Source organism: Marmota monax, unplaced genomic scaffold (genome assembly GCF_021218885.2).
Source record: "Marmota monax isolate L192 unplaced genomic scaffold, Marmota_monax_Labrador192_F-V1.1 WCK01_AAM20220418_F8-fsc00264, whole genome shotgun sequence".
NCBI classification, from domain to species: domain Eukaryota; kingdom Metazoa; phylum Chordata; class Mammalia; order Rodentia; family Sciuridae; genus Marmota; species Marmota monax.
The window spans coordinates 631944-657111 of NW_026693143.1; the positions used below are offsets into that span (position 1 = coordinate 631944).

General features: G+C 32.3%; 1 protein-coding gene across 6 annotated transcripts in view; it reads left to right on the plus strand.

Annotated features, from left to right (window-relative positions):
- Ankib1 (ankyrin repeat and IBR domain containing 1) overlaps window positions 1-25168 on the plus strand; it is a 121766-nt gene that overhangs the window by 55782 nt on the left and 40816 nt on the right. For all 6 annotated transcript variants that reach the window (XM_058582881.1, XM_046455182.2, XM_046455181.2 and 3 more), the window contains exons 5-7: window positions 6097-6214; window positions 21833-22041; window positions 23259-23347. In XM_058582881.1, coding sequence (XP_058438864.1) covers window positions 6097-6214; window positions 21833-22041; window positions 23259-23347 — 416 coding nt within the window. The remainder of the gene's footprint in view (window positions 1-6096; window positions 6215-21832; window positions 22042-23258; window positions 23348-25168) is intronic.

Here is a 25168-nt window from a genome sequence, read left to right on the forward strand (position 1 = left end):
TAGCACAGGAATCTTTGACAGGAAAACAGGTGGGGAAGGGCACATTTAAACATATTCAAACAATATGAGTGACTTGTCATTGTACTTGAATAAAATCTGAATTGTTTGCTCAGATGAAAGCCCTTTTATGATCTTACTACTACCTCTCTTTCCATCTTCATCTCAAAATTTACTTCCCCAGCACAATACCTAGACTAATCCAAGGCTTTTCCATTTGCTTTATGTCTGAAATCTTCTCCCAGTTGTTTCCTTTTAGGTTCAGAGAGAAAATCTTTCTAAATATGGTCTCCCCAGTGGTGCTCTATCATTTTTTTATGGTGATATATTTGAAAATTGCTCTTAGTTATTTTGAAATACACAGTACATTTTTATTCTGACTCTAGTCTTTCACACTATTGTGCAGTAGACCTCAATATCTATTCTTCCTGTCTACCTGAAACTTTGTGCCCCCATTTATTTCTCATAAGACCTATCAGATGCTATAATTATTTTGTGTATTTATTTGATTATTGCCTTTCTCTCTTATTAGATTGTCAACTACAATAAATCTAGAGCCTCATCTGCCTTATTCAACAGAGTATTTTCAGTGCCTAACACTCTGCTTACAGAGTATGCATCCATTGATATTGCTTAAAGAAATTATAACACAATTTTTCCTCCCAAAATGATTCTGATTCTTCATTGTTCAGTACTAACTTGATTCTAAAGGTATTGTATCACTATTGGTTTGTATGTGTATCATCCAGTCATATTGTTTGTTTTATTTTTCCTATGAAATTGTCAACAAAAATATTTTGAGTTTTTATACTCTCTTAAAGGCCAAAAGAGTTGAGTTTCTTAGAATTAATATTTGTATTTCTTTGCATTTTTGTTTCTTTATTTAGGTTATATTATAGACATACTTATTAAGTTTAAGTACATATAGAAAGGGCCTATGTCCTAAAGATTTTGCTGGCCTTTTCACATGGTTATTGAATCCACACAGGAATTTTGAGTGATATTTGTGTCCCCTTCCTCACTTTTTTTTTTTTTTAGTATTTACTTTTTAGTTGTAGTTGTACACAACACCTTTATTTTATTCATTTCTATGTGGTGATGAGGATTGAACCCAGAGTCTCACATGCGCTAGTAGGCGAGTGCTCTACTGCTAAGCCACACCCCCAGCCCCTCCACCTCCCTTTTTAATAAGAAAGATAAACCAGAAAATACTTTCCAGGATCACAGTGAAATGAACTTGATTCTTCTGTTTGCCATACTACTTCCCTTTTGACAATCCATGATTTTGAGTCAAGCATAAATTATTAATATAATTATTTAGTCAAAAGATAACATTTCAGCAGTAGTACTCCAGAAATAATATTGATGTGATTAAATTGAAAGTCATTTGTGATTATGTATTTAATCTTTTCTCCAAGGTACCATAATTTAATTCCTAGTTAAATATGAAATTAGTAGAATTTGGTGTTTAGAAACTAATAGAACTTAGAACTACTTGGGGGACAAAAAAAAATTTTAAATAAATAAAATAAATCAGTAGAACTCATTAACAGATGAATGACCTAAATGAACTTAGTATAACTGTAATAAACTATTAGATTAACTTTAAATATATAATAGTTTGATTCTAATAATATAGAAGAAAACCTATATAAAGAAAGAAGATTGAAGTATATAAAATAATAATTGTGGTCATGGGAAATTTCCTTTGCTTTTCTTACTTTTCTATTTTCATGCATTTTCTGAAATTTATAATGCATATTTATTGCTAAAAAATGTTCTCTGTCCTGATGCTACCCGTTTCGTATTAAGTTTCTTATTAGACTTAAGCAAAAACATATATACATATTGAGTTTTTAACATAAAAGATCATCATGTATTGAGTCCTGATACTTTTTTTTGAACTTTACAATGTATCTTGAACATTTTCCCAAGTCAGAATATATAATCTGTGTTTGAGAGACTCTCCCCTTGCCACCGCCCCCTCCCCATGACACCCCCTACCCCTGTGCTGAGGATTGAACCAGGGCCTAGGCATGCTAGGCCAAGGCTTTACCACTGAGCTACCTAATCTGCATATCTTGACCATTTGTTTATTGATGAATATTTAAGTAATTTAGATATTTTTACATTTCTGAGTTGTTTTTGATTCAGTTAATGATCTAGATGGTGTATAAGATATCCTTTATCTTCTTGACACGTTGTAATTAATTAGTTTATAAATAATAAAATAATTAGTTTATAAATGGGTGAAATCCATTTCTTATCCCATCATTCAGCAAAACTCTGAGTTGCTGCTCTGCCAGACACTGTTTTAAGTGCCTGGAGACAATAGGAACGCAGATAAGAAAAAAAAATAAAATAAAAATAAAAACTATAGTTATGGCTGCCTAGAAACATTCTAAGTTTTCTTCTGAATAAATGAAAAGTGCACATGCTGTACAAAAGGCCTTCATAAAAAAAGAAAAAAAATTTAAGAATTCTCTCTTTCCACCATTCTACAAATCAGGAAGGCTCAAGTTCCTTTTGTTGTTGTTTAATTTTTTTTTAGTTGTAGTTTGACACAATATCTTTATTTATTTCTTTATGTGGTGCTGAGGATTGAATCCAGTGCCGCACACATGCTAGGCGAGCGCTCTACTCCTGAGCCCCTTCAAGGTTCTGTCTAGCAGGGAACCCACATGTTGGGCATTGCCTTAGGCAACTACTCTTGTTAGCACATTTAACCTCCTCTGCTCTATAGTATACTTTTAAGTGGAGGTATAGGTGAAAATAGTCTAGGTCTTAATGCCCAGGCAATAACAGCTGAATAGGGAGAGAGGATATTGCCTATTTCTCTGGCTGCTTTTTTCCCCCTCTACCTCTTAAAATAAGCTCATGGATCAGCAAAATGAAAATTGGTATTAAGGGGAATTGGAAATACACTCTCCTGAGTGTATTTCACATTTAAAAATTTTAAGTTACCAATATATTGGAGTAAAAAAATGCTATCCTTAAACTAAAAAACAAACAAACAAAAAAAAAACAACGTTTCACATGTTTCACATTCATAGCAGGGTGCTGTTTTCATTGTGGAAAAATTTAACAAAAACAAATATGCCCTTCAATTAATTTATGTCAGAGTCTTTCTGAAACTATTTTTGAAGAAACTGCCTTTTTTTTTAACATGGTATAAAAATAGTGCTATTTTTGTGTTAGGTTTTCTCATTTCTTGAGTGGTCTCTTGGTAGCAGTAGTATGCACTGATACAGTAGAGGTACTTTTATTCACTGTGTCTTTTTAATTTAGTTTCCTTTTTCTTTTTTTATATCTGTACTGACTCCTTTGAAGGTTATTGCTGGTTTGTGTTTAATCTGAAAGTAGAAGCAGTTTATCCTGGCAGCAGGAAAAAGAAAGGCGCCTTAATTTTAATCTTTCCTACAGAAGAAAGAGCTAGTTAATGCCCACTTGGGACTGAGCAATGTATTGAAATGCTTCACATGACCTAATTACAATTCTCCTACAGAAATTCAGAATGAATATGTTACATGTTTATGCAGGCAATATGTTTTTGTCCTTCAACAACTGTTTTTCTTCCATTGTTGTCTTTCTCAATTTAAAACTGCATACATTTAAAAAAAACTTAATTCATGCTGATTGTTTTATAGTATCCTTTCCTTCTTAATATGTCTAAAATTAAAAAAAATCTTTCAGTACATTATATCAGAATTGCAAGGAAAGGTGATTTCCCCCCCCCCCCCCCCGTTAGTTTATCTGTACTATTGGTTTCTTTTGGGGGCGGGGGTGCAGAGGGTACTGGGATTGAACTCAGGGGCATGTGACCACTGAGCTACATCCCCAGCCCTATTTTGTATTTTATTTAGAGACAGGGTCTCACTGAGTTGCTCAGTGCCTCACTTTTTGCTGAGTCTGGCTTTGAACTCTAGATCCTCCTGCCTCAGCCTCCCGAGTCACTGGGAATACAGGCATGCACCACTGTGCCTGGCTGGTTTCTTGATAATAATCTATAAAGTCATAATTAAATTAACCATTTTCTCCCTGCTTAATTGGTTCAACATTGATGAGGTAGAATGATGGCTAATCTGAAAAAGAATATTTAGGAAATGAGTTCAGGAAATACACAATTGCTACCCCTGGGAATATCAAGAAATACTCTAATTATTGAGGCAAAGAAAGTTACTCCAACCCCAAACCTGGACTTGAAATACATTTTCTAGAAACAATGTGATACATAGTATATACTTACATAATAAAATGAATACTACAAATTTAACTATTAAAAGATGTACTAGGATTTTTTTTAGGAGAAAATGTGTTTCACAGTTAGCTTGAAAGGAAGCATTATACAATTAAGACTTTTTTCTAAGGATACTTAGGATTAAAGTGAAGTGCTTCTTTCATTTTTATTTAATTATATTTCTATATAGAATAGTGTTAATTTTCCATTTATTTTCTAGTTAAGTTCATGGAATACCTGTATATGTAGGCATTCATGGCGTTGTAGCTGAATGGATACATATGAAGTAGGCTATAATACTGTGTGATGTGGAATGTATATAATGTTAAGTCTACCCCATAATTTTTAATAGCAGAAACACTAAAGATTGAATGTACACTGCTACTCCTGGTAGCTGTTTTACATCCCAAGTGATTTTTCTTTTATTTTTCAATTACATTTTTTCCATAGAACATGCTTTTTTAAATATTTTTTTTAATTCCTAACACTGCTGGATTTTTACGAACTCATCATGAAAATTATCATGATGAAAATCATTTCACATGCATATTCTAATGTGATTGTACCATAATTCCCTTAGTGTAGATCTGAATTATTTACTTTTTTTTTCACTTTTCAAATAACATTACAAATAACCAGTTCTGTCCACATTTGCAATTCTATCTTGAAATACATTCATACAAGTCAAATTAATAGGTTAAAAGATGAATATTTTAAGGGTTCATGATAGATTATGGTAGGTTGTTAAATGATACACTGATTTTCATTTTCATCTATAATGTTGCTGATGCTCACTGCAACTTTGCCAATACTGTGTTGTATTTTTTTTTTTTTTTGTAACCTTGGCCTTTGCTGGAGAAAGAATTTGTATCTTTAAGGCTGTTTATGTTTTATAATTTTTTTAAAAAAAAACTTACTTATGATGACAGAATTTCTATATATTAAATGTAATACGCCTTTTTTGGTTTGTTTGTTTAAATCTTGGCAGATTTTTATGGGGTTAAGTGTGTCAGTCTTCTCTGTCATTAATATACTCATTGCTTTTTATTTGTCCCTGCCAGAAGATATCTAAGAATAAGAAAGTTAATCCTGTCAACTCAGAAAAATTAGCCTTGGTGAATAGTCCTAGTCACATGAAGTTAAGTAAGAATTGATGAAATAATTACCATGATACCAAAAAAACCAAGCAAGAAATAAAAATAACATCTAATTCTAAAATATTTGTAAATCAAATACACTGGGTGAGATTTATCCCTGCCTAGAGCTCTTTAAGAACTGTGATAGATACTACCAGAGGACATCTGAGTGGTTGTTTTTCTAATAAATGTTTGGGAATCTCTACTGCTTTTTAAGCTAATTTTTAATTCTTGTTTACTACAATGCATTGGTTACTATTCAGTGATTCAGTGACTGAAACTGCCTTAAGTGAACATACATGTATTTATATACAGTTGGTTTGCAGAAAGAACTGGATAAAAATACATGAGACCTTTAATAGTGATTATTGCTTATTCATATGATTATAAGTTTTTATTTCTAAGGCTTTTTTTGGTATATAATCCAGATTTGCAAAACTGTAAGGTATGATGGTTTTGCCACTATGGTTTTAATACTTTTGTTTTTAGAATGTTGAGTTGCGTGAGCCCCAGCATCTGCTTTCCAGCTTAAAAGGGACTTGTGAAAGGGTAGTTTGAAGTCTGTGACAGTAGAACCTAAAAATACCATTTGAACTTCTATAATCAAATTGAAGCTGAAAGATTTAATAAATGATAATCTTATGTATTTGTTTATATATATTTTGATAATTCCTAAGCATCATGGCCAATCTAACTTCTAATTTCTAATTTCTCTTCTTTTCAAAGCCATATGAAGGATTAAGGCCTCAGGATCTTCGCAGATTGAAAGATATGCTTATTGTGGAAACTGCAGACATGCTTCAGGCTCCTCTATTTACTGCTGAAGCTTTACTTCGAGCCCATGGTAATGAAAGAAATGTCATGCTTCTAATCATACTGGTGTTTTTTGAAACTTTTCAGGGTTAAAAGATCAGTATTTTTGTCTTTTAATATAAAACAAAACAGTTTTTTTTTAATACTTGTATTTATTTTTCTGAGGTACTTAGGATCAAACCCAGTACCTCTCACATGTGCTAGCAAGTGCTCTACCACTGAGCCACAACCCCAGCCCCATAAAACAGTTTCTTAAACAAGACCTAACTTGTTTTTTGCATCATGGTTACTGCATTAGTCATCATCCTCATGACATTTTGTATTTTGAAGCATAAAATGGCTATATTGAATCAAAGGGGGAAATTAGGCATTTCTTTTTTAAAATTGAGATACTAAATCAACTTACAGTGTCATTTTAGAAATATATCTGATTTGAGTGTGATTAGGTGTTGGAATCCATTGTGCTAGTCCTCATTTTAACATTTTTTTTGCTGAAGTCATTCACTTATAAAATTGTAGTACTTCATTTATAAATACCTTAGAATTTGTTATTAGTTTTGATGGTTGTGTTTCAGAAAAAGCTGTTTCTCACCATGAAATGTATAAAATGATCTTAAAAACTCAAGCATATACATCACTTTTAAGGGTTCTTTTAATTTAAAAATATTTAATATTTACCTCTCGTTAAAGGTAAATGTTGAAATTTTAAAAATAAAAACAAAAATTAAGGTAAATGACTATTCCACTTATTTTGAGGTTCTAGCTTTCTGTTTTAACTAGAAATCTCTATCTCCACCTTCCAAAATGTTTATGTAATCTTTTACATTTTTATTAGTTGTTGATGAATCTTTATTTATTTATTTGTTCATATATGGTGTTGAGAATCAAACCCAGTAATGTTTTGATCAGAAGAAAATTTAAACTCTATATTTCATCATCCATTGATCACCACTGTTAATATTTTGTTATAAGCTTCCAGAATTGTTTCCTTCAATATTGATGTTTCTAGGATTGTACAATTGACATTGTTTTCCTATTTCATATATCAATGGCTCTTAAATTTTAGTATACAAAAGAATGCACTGGGAAACTAAACATGGATTGCTGACTGTGAAGACATTAGGTGTGCAGTTAGGTATAAAAATGCATTATAAACAAACTTACTAACTAGATTACTTAGAAACATTGCTAAGCTCATTTTTTTAATGAAAGCAGTAGTTTCAAAAACCACCTAAACAGTAAAGACTTTATCTACAATCTGACTTTAAATTTAAGTATTCTAGATTGTATTTCTAAATGCCTACTTATCATTTTCTCCTCAACCTAAGAATGTCCACAGCTAAACTCATGAGTGGGCATCTACCTTTACCTAATTAGCTAGCCAGAAACTTGAAAATCATACTTTATTCCTCCATCTCTAGCTTTAGTTCCATCATTCCACTTCTCAAATATCTCTCAGCCTCTGCCTACCTTCCCTAGGTCTTCCCATTATCACTTAAATTCAGGCTCTCATTATTTTTCATCTAAACTGTAGTGCCCAAGTCCAATTAATTTTTCATATTACCAGTAGGTGTCCTTTTAAAATGTCAATTGGAGCATGTCACTCCCTGCTGAAGACTCTTCACTGACTCTTCACAAACTTAAAAGCATCCAAATTTTTTTAGTAGACTTTATGATACAGGCTTCTTTGCCTAGATTGTGTCTCCAGTTCTTGACCTGACCCACTCCAATTGTTCTTAAAAATCTAGGAAACCTCTGAGTATGTCTTCCCAAGTCTCTGTTGGTATCCTTCCTTTGTATTCCCATTGTATCCCATGCATATATGATACACACTTAGAATATAATATTTCAGTTTCTTTATTTGCTTTTTCTCTTTATTAACCTGAGAGCTCCTTAAGGCTAGGTTTTAATGTTTAGTTTCTTTCCACAATACCTAACATATATTGATCTCACAGAAAATAGTTGAGGAATGAATAAATAAGATACCTGAAATGTTATAATTCAGAATAGCTTTTAAAATCATAATTTAAAGGCAGAATGTTTTCTTTTTAGCCAGGTAATAATTCTTACAATCAAGATACAAAAATTTCTTCAGAAATACAAAATACCTTAATTTGTGTTTACTCAGGGTAAGGTTCTAACTAATTGAATTTTAATGAGAACTATATTAGACATACAAAGTTCATCCTCTTGAATTTCTCTCAGTAATAAAAGTAACATATAATTGAGTATTACCTCATGAAAAGATAAATAAAATTTACAAAATATGAGACCAATGCTTATTTATTTGTGCTTAGAATAAATTTATTGAAGCATCATTTTTAACTATGGGCAATTAAACATTGGTGGTCTGCTTCTCAATTTCTCTTTTCCTAGGTAATGATATCTTTTCCCAAGTCCTTTATGAACATAATTTTTTCCCTCTGGATTACATCTTCCTTTTGTGCTAGATACCTTACATATAGCTATCTTTTTTTAGATAGGGATTTTATTTCAAAAGAAAAATTACCTAAAATATAGTAATTCAGTCATTCCCTTACGTAAATGACTTTTCAGATTTTTCTCTAGGAACAAGTTGGAAAGAGGTGACTACGTTGAAGATATTGACAAAGATGTTGAAAAGGAGCTTTATTATAACTGTCTTTTTGAAAACCCCTCCAGCATACCTCAAAAACACCTTAAACTCATCATGTCTAAAACTAAAATCATGCTCTTCCAACTGCACCTGGTTCTCTGATGTTACCTTTGTCTGTAGGAGCACCAGCCAACCAACTGGATATTCAAAGCAGAAACTTGGGACACCAAATTTGACATTTCCCCCTCCCTCAGACTCTGCGTCCTATCATTACTGAATTGTCAGTTTCACCTCCTAAGCTTTTTTCTTTGTGTGTGTGTGTGTGTGTGTGTGTTTTGGGAGGAATGGGGTCACTGGGGATTGAACCCAGGGGCACTTGGCCACTGAGCTACATCCTCAGCCCTATTTTGTATTTTAGTTAAAGAAAGGGTCTCACTGGGTTTCTTAGCACCTTGCTTTGCTGAGGCTGGCTTTGAATTCGCCATCCTCCTTCCTCAGCCTCCCTAGCCGCTGGGATTACAGGCATGCAACACCACACCAGGCTCTCTGTGTTATTTCTGTTACCACCGCTTATCCCTGTTCTCTGTCACATACAGTAGCAACTTCCTAGTGTACTTATGCCCTGTCTGATTTTTTTCTATATGTCATATTAATATTTTTATATCTAATCATGGCAGCTTGTCCTTTCTGTCCCCATTCCCAACTTTTCATTGACTTTATATCACTACTAAACTGAAGGTAGAGATATTTGTAAACAAAGTTCTTCAACACTGAGCCCCAGTCAATTTGTCAAGCCCCATCTCACAGAAATCTTCCCTCTGGTCTTGCTTCAGCTATATTGACCTTTTTAATTTCACAAGGCAGCCACCTTCTCCTGCCAGAAGCTTTTGAATATGTTGTTTCCTCTCTTGAGAATGTCTTTTCTTCTCCTTTCATCTGGTTAACTCCTGCTTATTATTTAGATGTCCTCTCTGCCATTTTCCCCAGATCACCTTGTCTTACCTCCCTTACCTGAAGTTATCCAGCTCTTCTTCATGTGATTCTGACTGGTGATTGGTGTGAGTGTGTATAAAACATTATTTTATTAATGTCTTTCTTCTTACAACTGGAAATACTATGAAGATAGGGATTATATCTGGTTTTTCTACTATTCTTCACTAATTGATATAGAACATGGCACATAGAAAATATGCACAGTATACTTGCTAAATGACTGATGTGATAGGATCAAGGTAGAAATTGAGCTGAAAAATATTTATAGTAGGTAGGATTAAAATTTAGCATATTTAATCTGTGTATACATTATAGTAATTTTTTTCTTTATTAAAAAGTGACAAGGTGGGCTGGGGTTGTAGTTCATTGGTAGAGCTTGCCTAGCATGTGTGAGGGACTGGGTTTGATTCTCAGCACCACATATAAATAAATAAAATAAAAGTCCATCAACAACTAAAAAAAAAAATTTTTTTTAAAGTGACTTAAGGGCTGGGGTTGTGGCTCAGAGGTGCTCAGAGCGCTTGACTCTTATGCTTAAGGCACTGAGTTCCATCCTCAGCACCACATAAAAATAAAATAAAGTTATTGTGTCTACCTACAACTAAATTAAATAAGTAAATGTTTTTAAAAAAATGACATAATCAGGTTGAGGTTGTAGCTCAGTGGTAGAACACTTGCCTAGCACATGTGAGGCACTGGGTTTGATCCTCAGCACCACATAAAAATAAATAAATAAAATAAAGGTATTGTGTCCATCTACAACTAAAAAATATTTTAACATGTTGTAGATGGACACAATAATATAATCTATGTAAATAAAAATTGAATGGGACACAGGGAAATGAACATTGTTTTTTACAATAATATGTCTACATATGATTATGCTTTTTAGAATTAATACATGACATACGCTTTCCATGTTAGTAAATATATGGCTTCATGATCTTGCAATCATATAAAAATACTCTTTATTTGTATCATTGTTTTCTTTATTGCAGTTATAAATACTGTACACCTTTTCATTTACTGAATTAGGATAAGTTCTTACTTTAAAAAAAAAAAAAAAGCAAAGCATTTGTAGTGACCCTCCAGAGAGGATTGCCCCAGATCCCAGGACACATAGAATGTTGATCATAGAATGCTAGGAGAAGACCACAAATGATAGGTAGACATAATTTCTATCATTTTAAAGTTGTAATTTACACTTACTTTTAAAATTATTTTCAATGCTGAAAGTGTTGATCACATTATTTAATAAAATCTAGAGATTTTTCTTTCAATAATTTTGTAATATGTTTAGAGATGAATCAATACTTCCTGAGGTGTTCATAGGTAAATGGCATTATATCTGCATGGTAGAAAGAGTCTTATGATTCTAAGTCCAAGAGGCACCATTTTCTAAAGGTTCCATATGCCATCAGCTTGGGACCAAGCCTTGAACACGTGAACCTTTGGAGGCATTTAGAATCCAAGCCATAACAGATGGAAATTGTAGAACTGTATAACACTTTTAGATACAATTTGTTCATATTTTGGAGGTATATTTATGTACTTGGAATCATTTATATTCAGAGTTGGTTGTTTTAGTAGTGCATTTAGCCAGAAAAACTTTGGAAGTCTTCAGCCAGTGATGCTGAAAAAAATATTTCATTGTGGTTACCTTTTTCACCAATCTTAAGTGAATTTTTTTTTTTTTTTTAGTTATCTAGAAGAATTTACTTACACTTCAGAATTATCTTAGATATAAAACAGAGATATGTCTAATAAGTTTATTCAATTTCTAAGCTGAGCCATTACTTCATTAAGAGGTCATTAAATTTTTAATCATTTGTGGGGACATGAAATGTATATACCCCAAATCTGAAACTGATTAGAAAAAAATAAGCAAGTTTACTTAAACGAGGCACTTGCTACCTTGTTTTCAATTCTTTCTCTGGAGATAATTTAATAAAACTATATTTGCTTAAATTAAAAAAAAAAGGATAAGTTCTTACAAGTAAAACTACGATTTAAAGAATATACTCTTCATCAAAACTTTGCAATTCTTAATTACAAATGAGGTCTGGCTTATAATAAAAATTTTTATAAAGGGATTATATTATCCTAAGAAAATTATTTTTTCTTTATATACCTCACAATTTGATATATTAATATATTTTACATGATACCAATTCATTTTTATTGCAATTTTCTCAGTACATCACAAACATTTTTCAATAGTTGTTTATACTATTACAATCTTTAATGGCAGCATATAATAAAATTACATGTTTATTGGATATTTGTATTTTTTTTATTGTGATTTCTTTTGTGATCTCTTGTACTATTTTTTCTGGTAGAGCCAAAAAATTGTGTGTTATATTTTCATTATCATTCTTTTGAAAGTGTTTAAATTTTCCCTTCTTTGACTCTGTTATTTAGAAGGATATGCCTTCTAAATATTTGAAATTTTTCTGGATATCCTATTAACTATTTCCACTTTTGTCCACTAGGATTTCATTCTTTTGTAATTTGTTGTGACTTGTTTAATGGCCTAATACATAGTCTATCTTGATAACTTTCCCATGTGTACTTGAAAAGAATCTATTCTGCAGTTGTTTAGTATAGAGTTCTGTTAACATCAATGTATTATGCAAATTTTCAGTGTCATTACTAATTTTTATTATCTAGTTCTATTGGTTGCTAACAAAGGGATGTTAAAATTCCCATTTATGGACTGGGCACATTGGCGCATGCACACCTGTAATCCCAGCAGCTTGGTAGGCTGAGGCAGGAGACTTATGAGTTCGAAGCCATCCTCAGCAACAGCGAGGCACTAAGCAACTCAGTGAGACCCTGGCTCTAAATGAAATACAAAATAGGGGGGCTGAGTTTGTGGCTTAGTGGTAGAGCGCTCGCCTAGCACATGCGGGGCACTGGGTTTGGTCCTCAGTATCACGTAAAAATAAATAAATAAAATAAAGGTATTGTGTCCAACTATAACTAAAAAACATTTAAAAAAAATTTTTTTAAAGTAGAAAATAGGATTAGGGATATGGCTTAGTGGTTGAGTGCCCCTGAGTTTAATCCCCTGTACCCCCACTCAATAAAAAAAATTCCTTCCTATTAATGAATTCTATTTTTTATTTATTTGTTTTTATGTAGTGCTGAGGATCAAACCCAGGCTAGGCAAGTGCTCTACCACTGTGCTATAACCCCAACCCCTGTGTAAATGTTCTTAATGCTGTCAGTCTCTTAGTATATTTTGAAGCTCTGATCCCAGTCTCATACACATTTATGACTATGTCTGACTTTTATCATGAAATGTCCCTTTTTATCTTTCCTATCACTCATTTTTATCCTTTCATTTCACTATATGTTTTTTGTCTTTTCTGTGTTTTGTTCCTCTGTTCCTTTTTTCCCTGCTGTCTTTCAAATTAATTGAATGATTTTAGAATTTGATTTTAATTATCTCTTGGGTTTTAGGTTATTCTTGTTTGCATCTTTTAAAAAATGCTTTCTCTCTGATCTCCTGTATACTTATCTTTTTACAGTCTACTTAAAGTTAATGTGGTACCATTTCACATAAAATGTGGATCTATTGTTCCATCCTTTGTGTTATGAATATCATATTACATACATTATAAATTTCACAACATTGTTAAAATGTTTGCTTCAAACAATCATATTTTAAATAAACATTTTTTTCCTATTCTTTAGGTTGGATCATTTCTACTGATCTGTTATTATCTGTTTCACCCGATTTTACCTTTGATCTCTTTCATCTCTAAACCAAAGTTAACCCAGTGATTTTTTTTTTTTTTTTTTTTTTTTTACCCTTTTCAGATACTGTACTTTTTGGTTCTAAAATTCCCATTTGGTCCTTTTCCTTTACTAAGTTTCCATTGGTGATATTTACACATTTTTTTATTTATGACATTTAGCAAAAAGTTATCATTTAAGTCCTTAATAATCATTATTCTAACATGTGAATCACATCACCTCAGGGTTGATCTCCATTGATTGCATTTTCTTACATTTTCCTTTTTCCATACATCTAGTAGTTTGGGCTTGCAGCTTAGACATTTAAAATGACTTATTGGAGGGTCTGGAGTTTAGTTCAGTGGAAGAACACTTGCCTACCATGCAGAAGGCCCTGAATTTGATCCCCAGCACTCCAGAAAAACAAACCATCAAAATGATATATGGAGCACTAGAGAAGAGCTCAGTGACTCAGTGATATTGTGCTTACCTAGCAGGCACAAGGTCCTAGGTTCCATCTCTAGAACTATCCACACACAAAGAAAACACAAAGATATATTGTAGAGATTATGAATTCTGTAATAATCCTCTGAGTGTTGATGTTTGTTTGTTAACATTATACTTCAGACTCCCATTTTCTTGCAGTGGGCAGCGGCTGAATCTTTGTTGACTTGTTTTAACTGCCTGGAATCTGTTCCATATCACCAATGAAAACCATGCACAATTCAGGTCCAAATCAGAGATTTGGAGAGTCTACATTCAACATATCTGTGGCTTTTTATTTTTATTTTTATTTTTTAGAATATTCTCCCTCCTTTTCTAGGTGCTCTGGTAACCCTGAATCTAATCTCACTTCTTCAGGCTAATAAAATTTCAGGTTACCATTCTTGTGCTACATGGAGTCTTCCCACAGGCAAAAACTTAAAACACTCATACAGTGCTATTTCAGTTTGGCCAAGTGACAACTCCACTTCTTTTTTGATTGTTCACTATTATCTTTAGACAGTACTGTCTTTAGTTGTGATTGGTATTTTGTCTAACATTTATCATTGTTATTGTAGGAAGGTTGGTCTGATAGGAGGGAATTACTTTACTCTTACCAGAAATGGAACAGTACTTATTACATTCAAAGCATTCCTCATGTTTTTTAAGGATTATAAGGAAGACAGTTATATCATTTCTAAGTCATGGTCATTCTGCTCCCACCTTTTCCTTATCTTTTATCTGGTTTATCTGGTTTATCTGGCTTATCTGGTTATTGGCTAGCTTTCCTGTGTAACCCTTGGTATAGTGATTCTTACCACTTGCTTGGCTTACGTGAAATTCAGTCACTAATTTGTTCTTTACTGTGTGGCAAGCAGTAGACTTTGAGAAATTGTCTAGACCTCATAATCATTTGGGTAGGAAATTTATCAGTGAATAGGTGATAATTAATCCTGAGACATGAATTGGTGTAAATATACTTTGTATACAACCAGGGAAAAAAAGAAAGAAAGAAATCTTGAGAATGCCTCTAGTTTTTTAAAGTAAGAAATAGTCACTGAGCCAGGCATGGTGGCTCACACCTATAATCCCAGCAGCTCAGGAGGCTGATGCAGGAGGATTGCGAGTTCAAAGCCAGCCTCAGCAATGCCAAGGCACTAAGCAACTCTAAATAAAATACTAAGCAATCTCTAAATAAAATACAAAGTAGTGTTGGGGATGTCGCTCAGTGGTCGCTTGTCCCTGAGTTCAATTCCCGGTACCAAAAAAGAAAGAAAAAAAAGAAATAGGCTGAGCCAGATGCAGTGATGCACTCCTGTAATCCCAGTGGCTCAGGAGGCTGAGGCATGAGGATTACAAGTTCATAACCAGCCTCAGCAACTTAGTTAAGCCCTACACTACATTTTAGCAAGACCCTATCTCTAAAATAAAATATTAAAAAAGGGTTGGGCATGTTGCTCAGTGGTTAAGCCCTTCTGGTTTCAGTCCCCATTACCAAAAAAATGAATAGGCTTTTGGTTTGAATCAGATTCTCCTCATCATGTTGTTTTTAAATATATTTTTTAGTTGTCAATGAACCTTTATTTAATTTATTTATTAATATGTGGTGTTGAGAATTGAACCCAATGCCTCATGCGTGCCAGGCAAGCACTATACCACTAAGCCACAATCCCAGCCCCAGCCCCTTACCATGTTTTTGAAGTATCTTTTTCTTGCTATTTAAAAGCTTTCTTTTTAAAAAATCAGGAATAATTTTTAAGTTTGTTTGACTTTTTCCACATCTTAAAAGAAATTATAATACTATTTTTATCATAACACTCAAGTATTTTTATATTAGAAAGTTAAGACATTTGATCTTGGGGTTTATATCATGCTCTATTTGGTTTCCTAATATTTTATTTAGATTTTGGCATTATAGTATAATAAATACTCTTTTAACTAGCATCAGTTTAACTTGACTTTGTCAAGTAAGGACTTTTTTTTTGCCAAGTAGACTGAGAGTATTCTTGGCTAGGAGATTTCTTTTCAGAATTCTCCTGTGGTTGACTTGAATTGTGTGCTTACCAAGCTTTGGTTACCAAATCTGATTATCCTAGTTGTGATTGTATAATATAATGAATCATACTGATAAAATATTAGTTTAAAAAATTATTATTTTTCTGAAATTAAAATTGATTACCTTGGAAAGCCTTGATAAAGTAAGTTACTTTTTAAATTGCTGTTTTATTATGTGTGAGTGAAATAAGTGAAAAAAGAAGAGGGAGATCATAAAAATCTAGGCCTTTACATTCAGATTACTACCGGATGTATTTTAAATCTCATTGTAAAGAAATGATGCTGAAAACTTGTATACATGTTTTATGGGGCAGTTTAGGCAAGAAATAGGAAATAGAAGTAGAATGAAAGTCAAAGAAAAAGCCTTGGCCCTACATAAAAATGATTAGAAAATTAATGTATATGCTTTTATTAAAAGTTTGATGGGTTGGGACTGAAGCTCAGTGGTAGAGCACGTGTGAGGCACTGGGTTCGATCCTCAGCACTGCATAAATAATAAATAAAGATATTGTGTTCAACCACAACTAAAAAAAATTTTTTTTTAAAGTTTGCAATATGTGTGTATAATTATTTTTGTAATTCTACATTTTAACTGACCAATTATACTTGCTAATATAAAGAAGACTTGGTTTATGTAAAATTGAGTTTTGGCATTTGGAGTTTTTATGACAGCCTTTTAAAAATCCCAAGAATTGTTACATAAAATTTTGGAAAATTTTGCTTATGTCTTATATTTTTTAAAGAAACAATTACTGTACTTCCCAGTTTCTTCCATAGTTTTTAGTCTGTAGGTTTACTACCTCTTCATGCATTCTTCAGTTTTAGTCATTTGCAATTTTCTAGAGTACTGTCAAACTTCATGCAGATTTTAATAATATTGGTATGTTATTTTATGTTTATTTGTTTCGTCATCAGATTTTTATTGAATACATACTTTGATCTAGACCTTGGGTTGAGCAGTGGAGATAAAATAGATTAGCAATATAGTTACCATCTCTCCCCTTCTATAAGTTTATAGTTTGAAAAACACTAAATTTTCCTGCAGTTCTTGTCATTTTCTCTCAACATCTTGCTGTATTTCATTTTCAATTGAAATGTATATGTACTGAGTTTTTTTGGACTACAACAGTATTGGCTTAGTTATTTAGCTTTTTGCATTTTTCAATTTAAAATGATTTTTTTATTATTTAAGTATTCTTTGTTTTTGTTTCAAAGGATTTCTTCATCTTTGTTCTTGAAGAATACCAATTTGGTCTCATTTTCCTTATTTGGCCAATGATGCTTTTTTTTTTTTTTTTAACTTATAACTGTTTTGTCCCAAGAAGTCTTTTATGATAATTTTGATTCTTACTAATGTTCTTATTAATATTTTATTTGTTGTTTCTCATGCTTCCTCTAAGAGCTTCTTATTTTATTTGTTAAATGTTCTATTTGATTTTCACATGTTGTTTTTCTTTGCTACAGCAACACCTTTTCTGCAGCTGTCTTTTTGCTCTCTGACCCTACCTCAGGGGCACTCCATTGGTTCCAGTGAAGAGAACTAGCCTCACCAGAAAATAAAACATACTATTAGCCACTATAATTCAGTCAATATGGCACCTGAACAAATCTAGACAAATAGACCATTGAAATGGAATAGCAAGCCCAATTTAAAATATTTGGGGATTTAATTTATAGTTAAGATATTCTAGCTTAGTAAGAAGACAGTAGTCAATAAATGAGTGTAATATGACTGGCTGGACAGCTGGAGTGAAATTAAATTGGAATATTTAAAAAATAAAGAAAATTCATATCAGAAATGGAGGGAAGACAAAATCAATCCATCAATTTAGGAGAAGGTCTAGTAGACTGACTTTCTCAGACAAGCAACCAAGAAGCTAAAGAAAAGATAGGCTAAAGAATATTGACATTTTAAATTTTTGTTGTTAAAAGACATTGGTAAATAACCCAATAAAAAACTGATGAAAGGATGTGGGTAGGTAATTCACAGAAGGACAAATGTTAATGGCCGACAAACATATGAAAAGATATTTGAATTCATTAGCTGTCAGAAAAGTAAGTTAAAATAACAATATCAGCTGGAGTTGTAGCTCAGTGGTAGAACGCTTGCTTCTCACACGTGAGGCACTGGGTTCGATCCTCAGCACCACATTACAAAAAATTTATTATGGCCATCTGCAACTAAAAAATATTTTTGTAAAAAATAACAGTGCCACTTCATAAATATCTAAAGGAACTATAACATTACTGCAGAGGAAACTGGTTAAGTCCTCTGTTGTTTGCAGATATATGGGAATATGAGTGTTTGGCCCTATTCCAGGGAATTTATCCCAAAGAATTAGAAGCATGATGTGTAGTACAGCTTTATTGTTGTGGCAAAAAATAACTAAACAAAGCAGGAAATACTTAAGTAAATCATGGTACACAAATTGTTTCACAAGGTGGATTCAGTTATTAAAAAGAAAATAATGTTCAACTTGGAGAGTTTTTAGGAGGTTGATTAGTAGAAAAGGAAATAAAGTTTAGATTAAACTTATGTAAAATAATCTGAAAACCTTCATGTATGTATATAAGAGTTTACATATAATTATATTAGCATGGAGAAAAACATGGAAGGAGAAATATTTTGTTTCTCATATGTATTACTGACAAAGAGGGAAAGTAGAGAACAAGGAGAAACAAGTAAAAAAACAAAAGCTTCTGCTCTAAAAATAGCATATATGATATACTATGTGTATCTTTATTCATAATATACATATGTTTTACAAAGTATTTGATAAATATTTTAAGAAATTTTTTTTCAGGTAGATTTAAATATAAAATAATTTAATGTTATAAGATTTTTTAAAATATTTTAAACTAATGAGTGTATTCATCAATTCTCATAGCCTCTTTTAGTTTTTCTTTTTAATTGCTTTTTTTAAAAAAATACTTACTTTTTATGATGCTGAGGATCCAACCCAGGGCCTTACACACGCTAGGCAAGCGCTCTACTGCTGAGCCACAACCCTAGCCCCTTAATTGCTTTAATATAAAATCTTTCAGTATGTTTTTAAAAGTATGTTTTAGTCAATATATTATTTATAATTTGTAAATTAAGAAAGGAAGATCCAAACAAGGTATTTTAATGAGATGTTTTGCCATCATTTACAATTGTAACTTTTAACCAGATTTTTCAGTTACCAGTCTGTTTTTAGTAGACTAATGTGCACTTAAATTATGCCTCACTTTAACATGTAGTTGTGCTAATTTCATGTTTTAAAGTTTAATCTATCATTCTGTAAAGAGATAATGCCGTCTGCCTCTTTTCCTCACATTCTCTTTTAAACCTACCAGCCAAAGTCTTATTTTAAAAGACAAGATAAAGTTTTTTTGTTTTGTTTTGTTTTGTTTTTAAGCCTGGATAAACTGTGTATACCTCAGCATTATTTTATCTATTTCTTAACCCTATTCCTTAAGTTTCCAAAGTAAGTTCATAACTTCTTCAATATAGTTCTCTGGATAAAACCCTCAATTCTCTTCCAAGACTATGATCCAAATGTCTTGAGGTCATCACAAGTTGTGTGATAAGTCCTGAAATAATTATAATAATTAATTATAGCCTAAATTTATTGATGTTACCATCTGCCAGCCATTACTTAAAGCATATTATGTATATTACTTCAGTTAATGTTCATGAAACCAATAGGGTAGATACTAATTAGTCCCAGTTAACATGTAAGACACTTAGATACAAAGAGGTTAAGTACTTGCCTACCACTTTCTTTTGAAATTGATGAGAGTTAATAAAACAGACATGGAAGATTGGTTTTTCCTAATGTAACTACAAATCCCTATAGCTGCTAAAAAGGAAGGAAAGGATATCTTTATACCAGTCAGTATCACCTCTTAAATATTAACACATCAGTCAAGTTTAAAGAAACCAGCATTAGGGGCTAGGAATGTGACTCAGTGGTAGAGTGTTTGCCTGCCATGCCTGAGGCCCTGGATTTAGTCCCCAGCACCAAAAAAAGAAAGAAACCATCATGATGTATTATATGATGTTGCAAGAATTAAGAGTGGTCAGGTTTAAAAAGAAAGAAAGATTCTTATGAGAAAACTAGGAAGATAAAACATTTAGTACTCTTATCTCTAAAAATTTCTCCATAAATATCTATTCAATTAAAGGATTTTTATATGTTAAAATAAGTTTCTACTAATAAAATTAGTAGATTGCTAAATTTTATGCCATATGTTTTAGAAACAAAATTCATAACTGAGAAATATAAATGCCTATTTTGTATATACATATAAACTTTCCATACAAGTAGAAAATTTAGGTTTATACTGCAGTATTTTAAATATGCAAAATTTAGAGGACGGTCTACAGGACCCACAAGAAAGTCAAATGTTGCATACAGGCAATGATCAGAGTAATAACCTATAGTTAGTAATAACCTATCAAAACACTGATTCCATCTAGCACCTTTTCTTGAAATGTACTCACATGTAGTTTTTTCAGTTGTTAGGGGTTTTTTCCCTCCTGTGTAATTTGACTCCTATTTTGCTTCTTTCTCCCAGTCTTCCCAAACTAGGACTTCCTATACTGCAGAACTGTTTTAAGTCTCACAGTTAACTTCTGTGCTTCTGTATTTTTGGTTTCCTCAGCTGGAAATACACTTCCTCAATTCTCATTGCATGTCTGAATCGTACTTATCCTGTTAAATTGCCAAATGCATTAGCTTAATATGATTGAAAAATTCTTGTGTAGAAAATTTCCACAGCTATTTGTATTTGAGCTGTAAAATTTTATAGAATGGACCTACAGTGAATAAGTTGTCCTTTTTGACTTTTTTAGGGTGGGGAGGATGCTGGCAATCAAACCCCCAGCATTGTACCTACAAGACAAGGAGTCTTCCATTGAGTTGCATCCCCAGCCTTTAAGTTCACCCTTTTAATACACTTTTAAAATAGTATGTGGTAGTGGAAATGACATAGCTTTGGGATCACAGAATACTTGTCAAGTATCTATCCATGTGAGCGTGGACAAGTTACATTAACTAACTATCCTGAGTATTGTTTTCTTCATTAAATAATTATTTCAGTCATTAAATAATAATTGAAAAGTTTGCTGGGAGGGAAAAATTAAATAGTATGTATAAAATAAATATATTAATTTATTGTTTTTAAAGGGTTAGGTTTTTATGGCTCTGGGACTTTATCATAATGTGTTTCACTTGGCCATTTTATAAATGTTCAGTGTAGAAAGACAAAACTTTTTTTATAGTGAAGCCAGATTTGAGCTCACTTAAGACAAAATTTATACCTAATTCACTAAAACTTTCTTTATAACCCTTGGGAAGTTCCTTCTGCTCTCAAGCTGTTTGTCAAGTGATTTTTAGGACCTGATATTGGTATTGACATGCTTGGGGTAACTAGATAATCATTTTACAACTTCACGCTAATGAGGCCATTTACAAAATTGCATATTGAAAGAGTAAAAGAGGCTAAAAATTTAGTAAATTCTAAAAGTGATGTGTATCATCTTTTATTAGTAGAAATTAGGAGATTGTTAGATATTGACACACTGGTAAGCCACAGTAGGTTATAAGGGAATTTAAATTCTGCTTTAAAATATCAATAAATTTAACATAGCCAGATAATCATTTGCTGTTACTGCTTGTACATAAATACTACTTTTTTTCCTTAGGTGACCAATATCTTTTTAATTTATCCAGACTGTTTCTTTCACTGTTGTGTAGCTTTTAAAACATTACTATAGTTTCTGCATTTTGAGAGAGATCCATTTCATTTTTCTTAAAGACTGGGACAGGGAGAAATTACTTGAAGCTTGGATGTCCAACCCAGAGAACTGTTGCCAACGATCAGGTGTTCAAATGCCAACTCCACCACCAAGCGGGTATAATGCCTGGGACACACTCCCTTCTCCAAGAACTCCAAGGACTACGCGCTCTTCTGTCACCAGTCCAGATGAAATAAGTTTATCGCCTGGAGATTTAGACACCAGTTTGGTATGGTTTAGTGTACTACGGTTTAGTATAGTATGGTGTAGGGTGGCTATAGTATACTTCCCATAGCTTTGTTCTTAGTCTTTTAACTTTTAAATTATTTAATGTTATTCCATGGAATGTCTAGTTGTGTTCTTGTAATTGAATCCTATACCCTTCTTTAAAGGTTCCATTATTTTCATGCTTTAGTAAATGCTTATTATCACAGAATATTTTTGTGATCTGTAAACTGTAGATCAAAACATAATAGTTTGGAGAAACCATGTACTCTCTATTTTCACTTAAAAGCTTCAGATACTAAAATATTGAAAACTGAATTTGTGGTATGTACTTTAAACCAAAAATGCAAAAAACATTTCTATGATTTCTTGAAAGCTACTAATTTTTAAACATTTTCAGTATATTGATGGTCATATATTTATTTCAGCAAAGCTTCTGGAGTTTGTCATCCAGATGCATTTCCATAATAAATATTTCCTCTTTATTAAGGTACAGTATTGCCCTTTGTGGATTTTTAGATTGGCATATCATTGGTATGCTATATAGGAAATTTTGATGTTTCTTGAATGGTTCAACCACTCAAACTTTGTGATTAATATGAAAGCACTCCTTGTTTCATCTAACCCATTTTGGAAAACAGAATCGTACTTTCAATTAATTCTCAACTATCACAAGATAAAGTTTGCTTCTAGTAAGTCATTGTGAGAAGATATATAGTTTTATAGCAGGGTTCCTTGCTTAGAAAGCTTTAAATTGCTACTCTTAATATCCTGAGTTGCTGTGTTAAAAGCACAAAGATAACTCTGGTTTTATAGATTGTCCAAGTTAAGTACAGGTTGAAGGACATGATACTGAGTGGTTATTTTGCAGCATGCAATTTGATCTTGACCTGAATAGATTATAATGATTTTTTTTCTTGCACTTCCTTTTCCAAATTGCACAGATGCTGATAAATACATGAAATTAAGTGTTTCACTTTTGCATTAAAGTATTTAAGTTGTACAATAGTTTATAGTGAGATAGAAATTGTATGTTATTCAAAGATAGGCACTCTAACTGCCCTTATAACTTGGGAACACCTATTGTTAAAATTTATGATTACCATTCCAGTATTTTTACTTTTAAATAATGAACAAAGCAAAAATATTAATGCCCAAAATGAATGTTTTTACTCTCTCCAAAATATGACTGTTGAAGTCATTGTTCTTCTCCATCTCCAGTGTGACATTTGTATGTGCAGTATCTCTGTATTTGAAGATCCAGTGGATATGCCCTGTGGACATGACTTTTGTAGAGGATGTTGGGAGTCGTGAGTATATGAGCAGCTTAGTATCTCTTACTGCATGGTAGCATTCTGATTTGGTAATAAAATTGTTTGCTTTCATTACTTACTTCTATGGATTATTTATATTCGTTTCAGAGTTACCCTGAAATTTATTGTACTTAATTATTAAAGAAGAATTATTTTTCTTATTTTGTCATCTTTCCAGCTACTTTAGTTATTGCTGTTTAGCTTAATATAATGTACTTTAGGAAACAAACAACTATTCTAAATAATTTTTCTTAGTATTTTAATGTATATAACATCTAATGTAAATGCCAGGCCTCTACCTAAATTTCAAGAATCAGTTTCTGCCTTAGTCCTAAGAATTCTAATCATTTGTTTTTGTGTTTTCTCTTAATTTTTGTTGATGAATAACCTTGAAAGTCTGTAAAAATGTGGATGTTTAAAATTCCTTTTTAGTCTATTCAAATCTAAATGTTTCTGCTAGATATGGCTGAGGTGGAAAATGTATTTTGTTTCTCATGTTTATCTCTATTTTCCTTCTCATTACCTTGCTGAGATTTATATTTTCTTATTATCCATTAACTGCTTTGAGGTTGCACTTAAATGTAGAGATCTGGGGAACACCAGGTGGGTAAGAGAACAAGAAGAAATTTGAGCAAATTTTTTGGTTTTTGTTCTGTTTTATTTTTAACAGCTCTGTTGGGGTATAGTTTTCATACATCAAACCACATGTTTAAAATAAATAATTTGATAAACTTTAACGTGTATATATACACCTGTGAAACCATCACCACAATCAAGATAATAAATATATCAATAAATATAAATATATTCATTTCCTCTTGAATCCCTCATGCCCTTCTCATTCTGCCTCCCACCACCCAAAACTATAGGTTTACTGGCCTGTGGTTCTGGTTTCATTTCGAATACATCTTTTTTTTTTTTTTCTGTTTTCCAAAATGGAATTATGTGGCAAAGGTTTTTTTGGGGGGGAGGGGGGGAAGCTACTACTTTTCAAAAGTCAGAATAAGTAAGAGTATCTATTTATTCTTTTGAAAACACAAGCTAGACTTTACTCTGAGTTTAATAGATAATTAATTTACAAAGGCCAAAATTCACAGTCTAAAGCAGTCTTTCATTTATCTCTGGAGGCTGAATGTACAGTACTTTATTTAGCTTAAAATTGTTAACTATAATGTAGTAGGATGTATTACCTGGGTTTTACCAGGTTTGCAGCTTTTGTCTTTGGTTCATATGTGAAAACAGCTCATCCAGGAATTACTTGAATTTTTTGAGCTTCTTTGATCTTTCTCATGGGAACCATCTCTTATACTCATCACAGACTAGCCATGAGAGTTTATGGCAAGATTCATATTTGAAAGATCTAATTATTGTTTTCCAAAGTATCTTACCATCCTACCTAGGTTTCTGTGCCCTTTCCCTGTAGATCTTGTCAAATAAAACATCAGTAAAGCAAGTTCCATGTTAAGTGATTCATGTTGATAAAATCACTTTTAAATTAATTGCAAACTTTACACAGGCTTATAAAAAAATCCTATCTAAAAATGAGGAAGAGTTTTTAAAGGTCTTCAAATAATTTTGAAAGCTCCTCTATCCTACTCTTCCCAGTGCCCCTATCTTCTCAGTCCAGCCAGATCTATGCCAAGGGCTTGAAAAAAGAGAATTATTACTTGCCACCCAGGCTAGAACTTACTGCCTGATATAAGGATAAGAGCTCAGGTTCTAGATATAATAGGCTTCTAGGTTGTGGATTTCAGCTCTGCTATTTATTAATTGTTGATTTAGGTAAATGGTAACCTGTCTGTACCTCAGTTTTCTAAT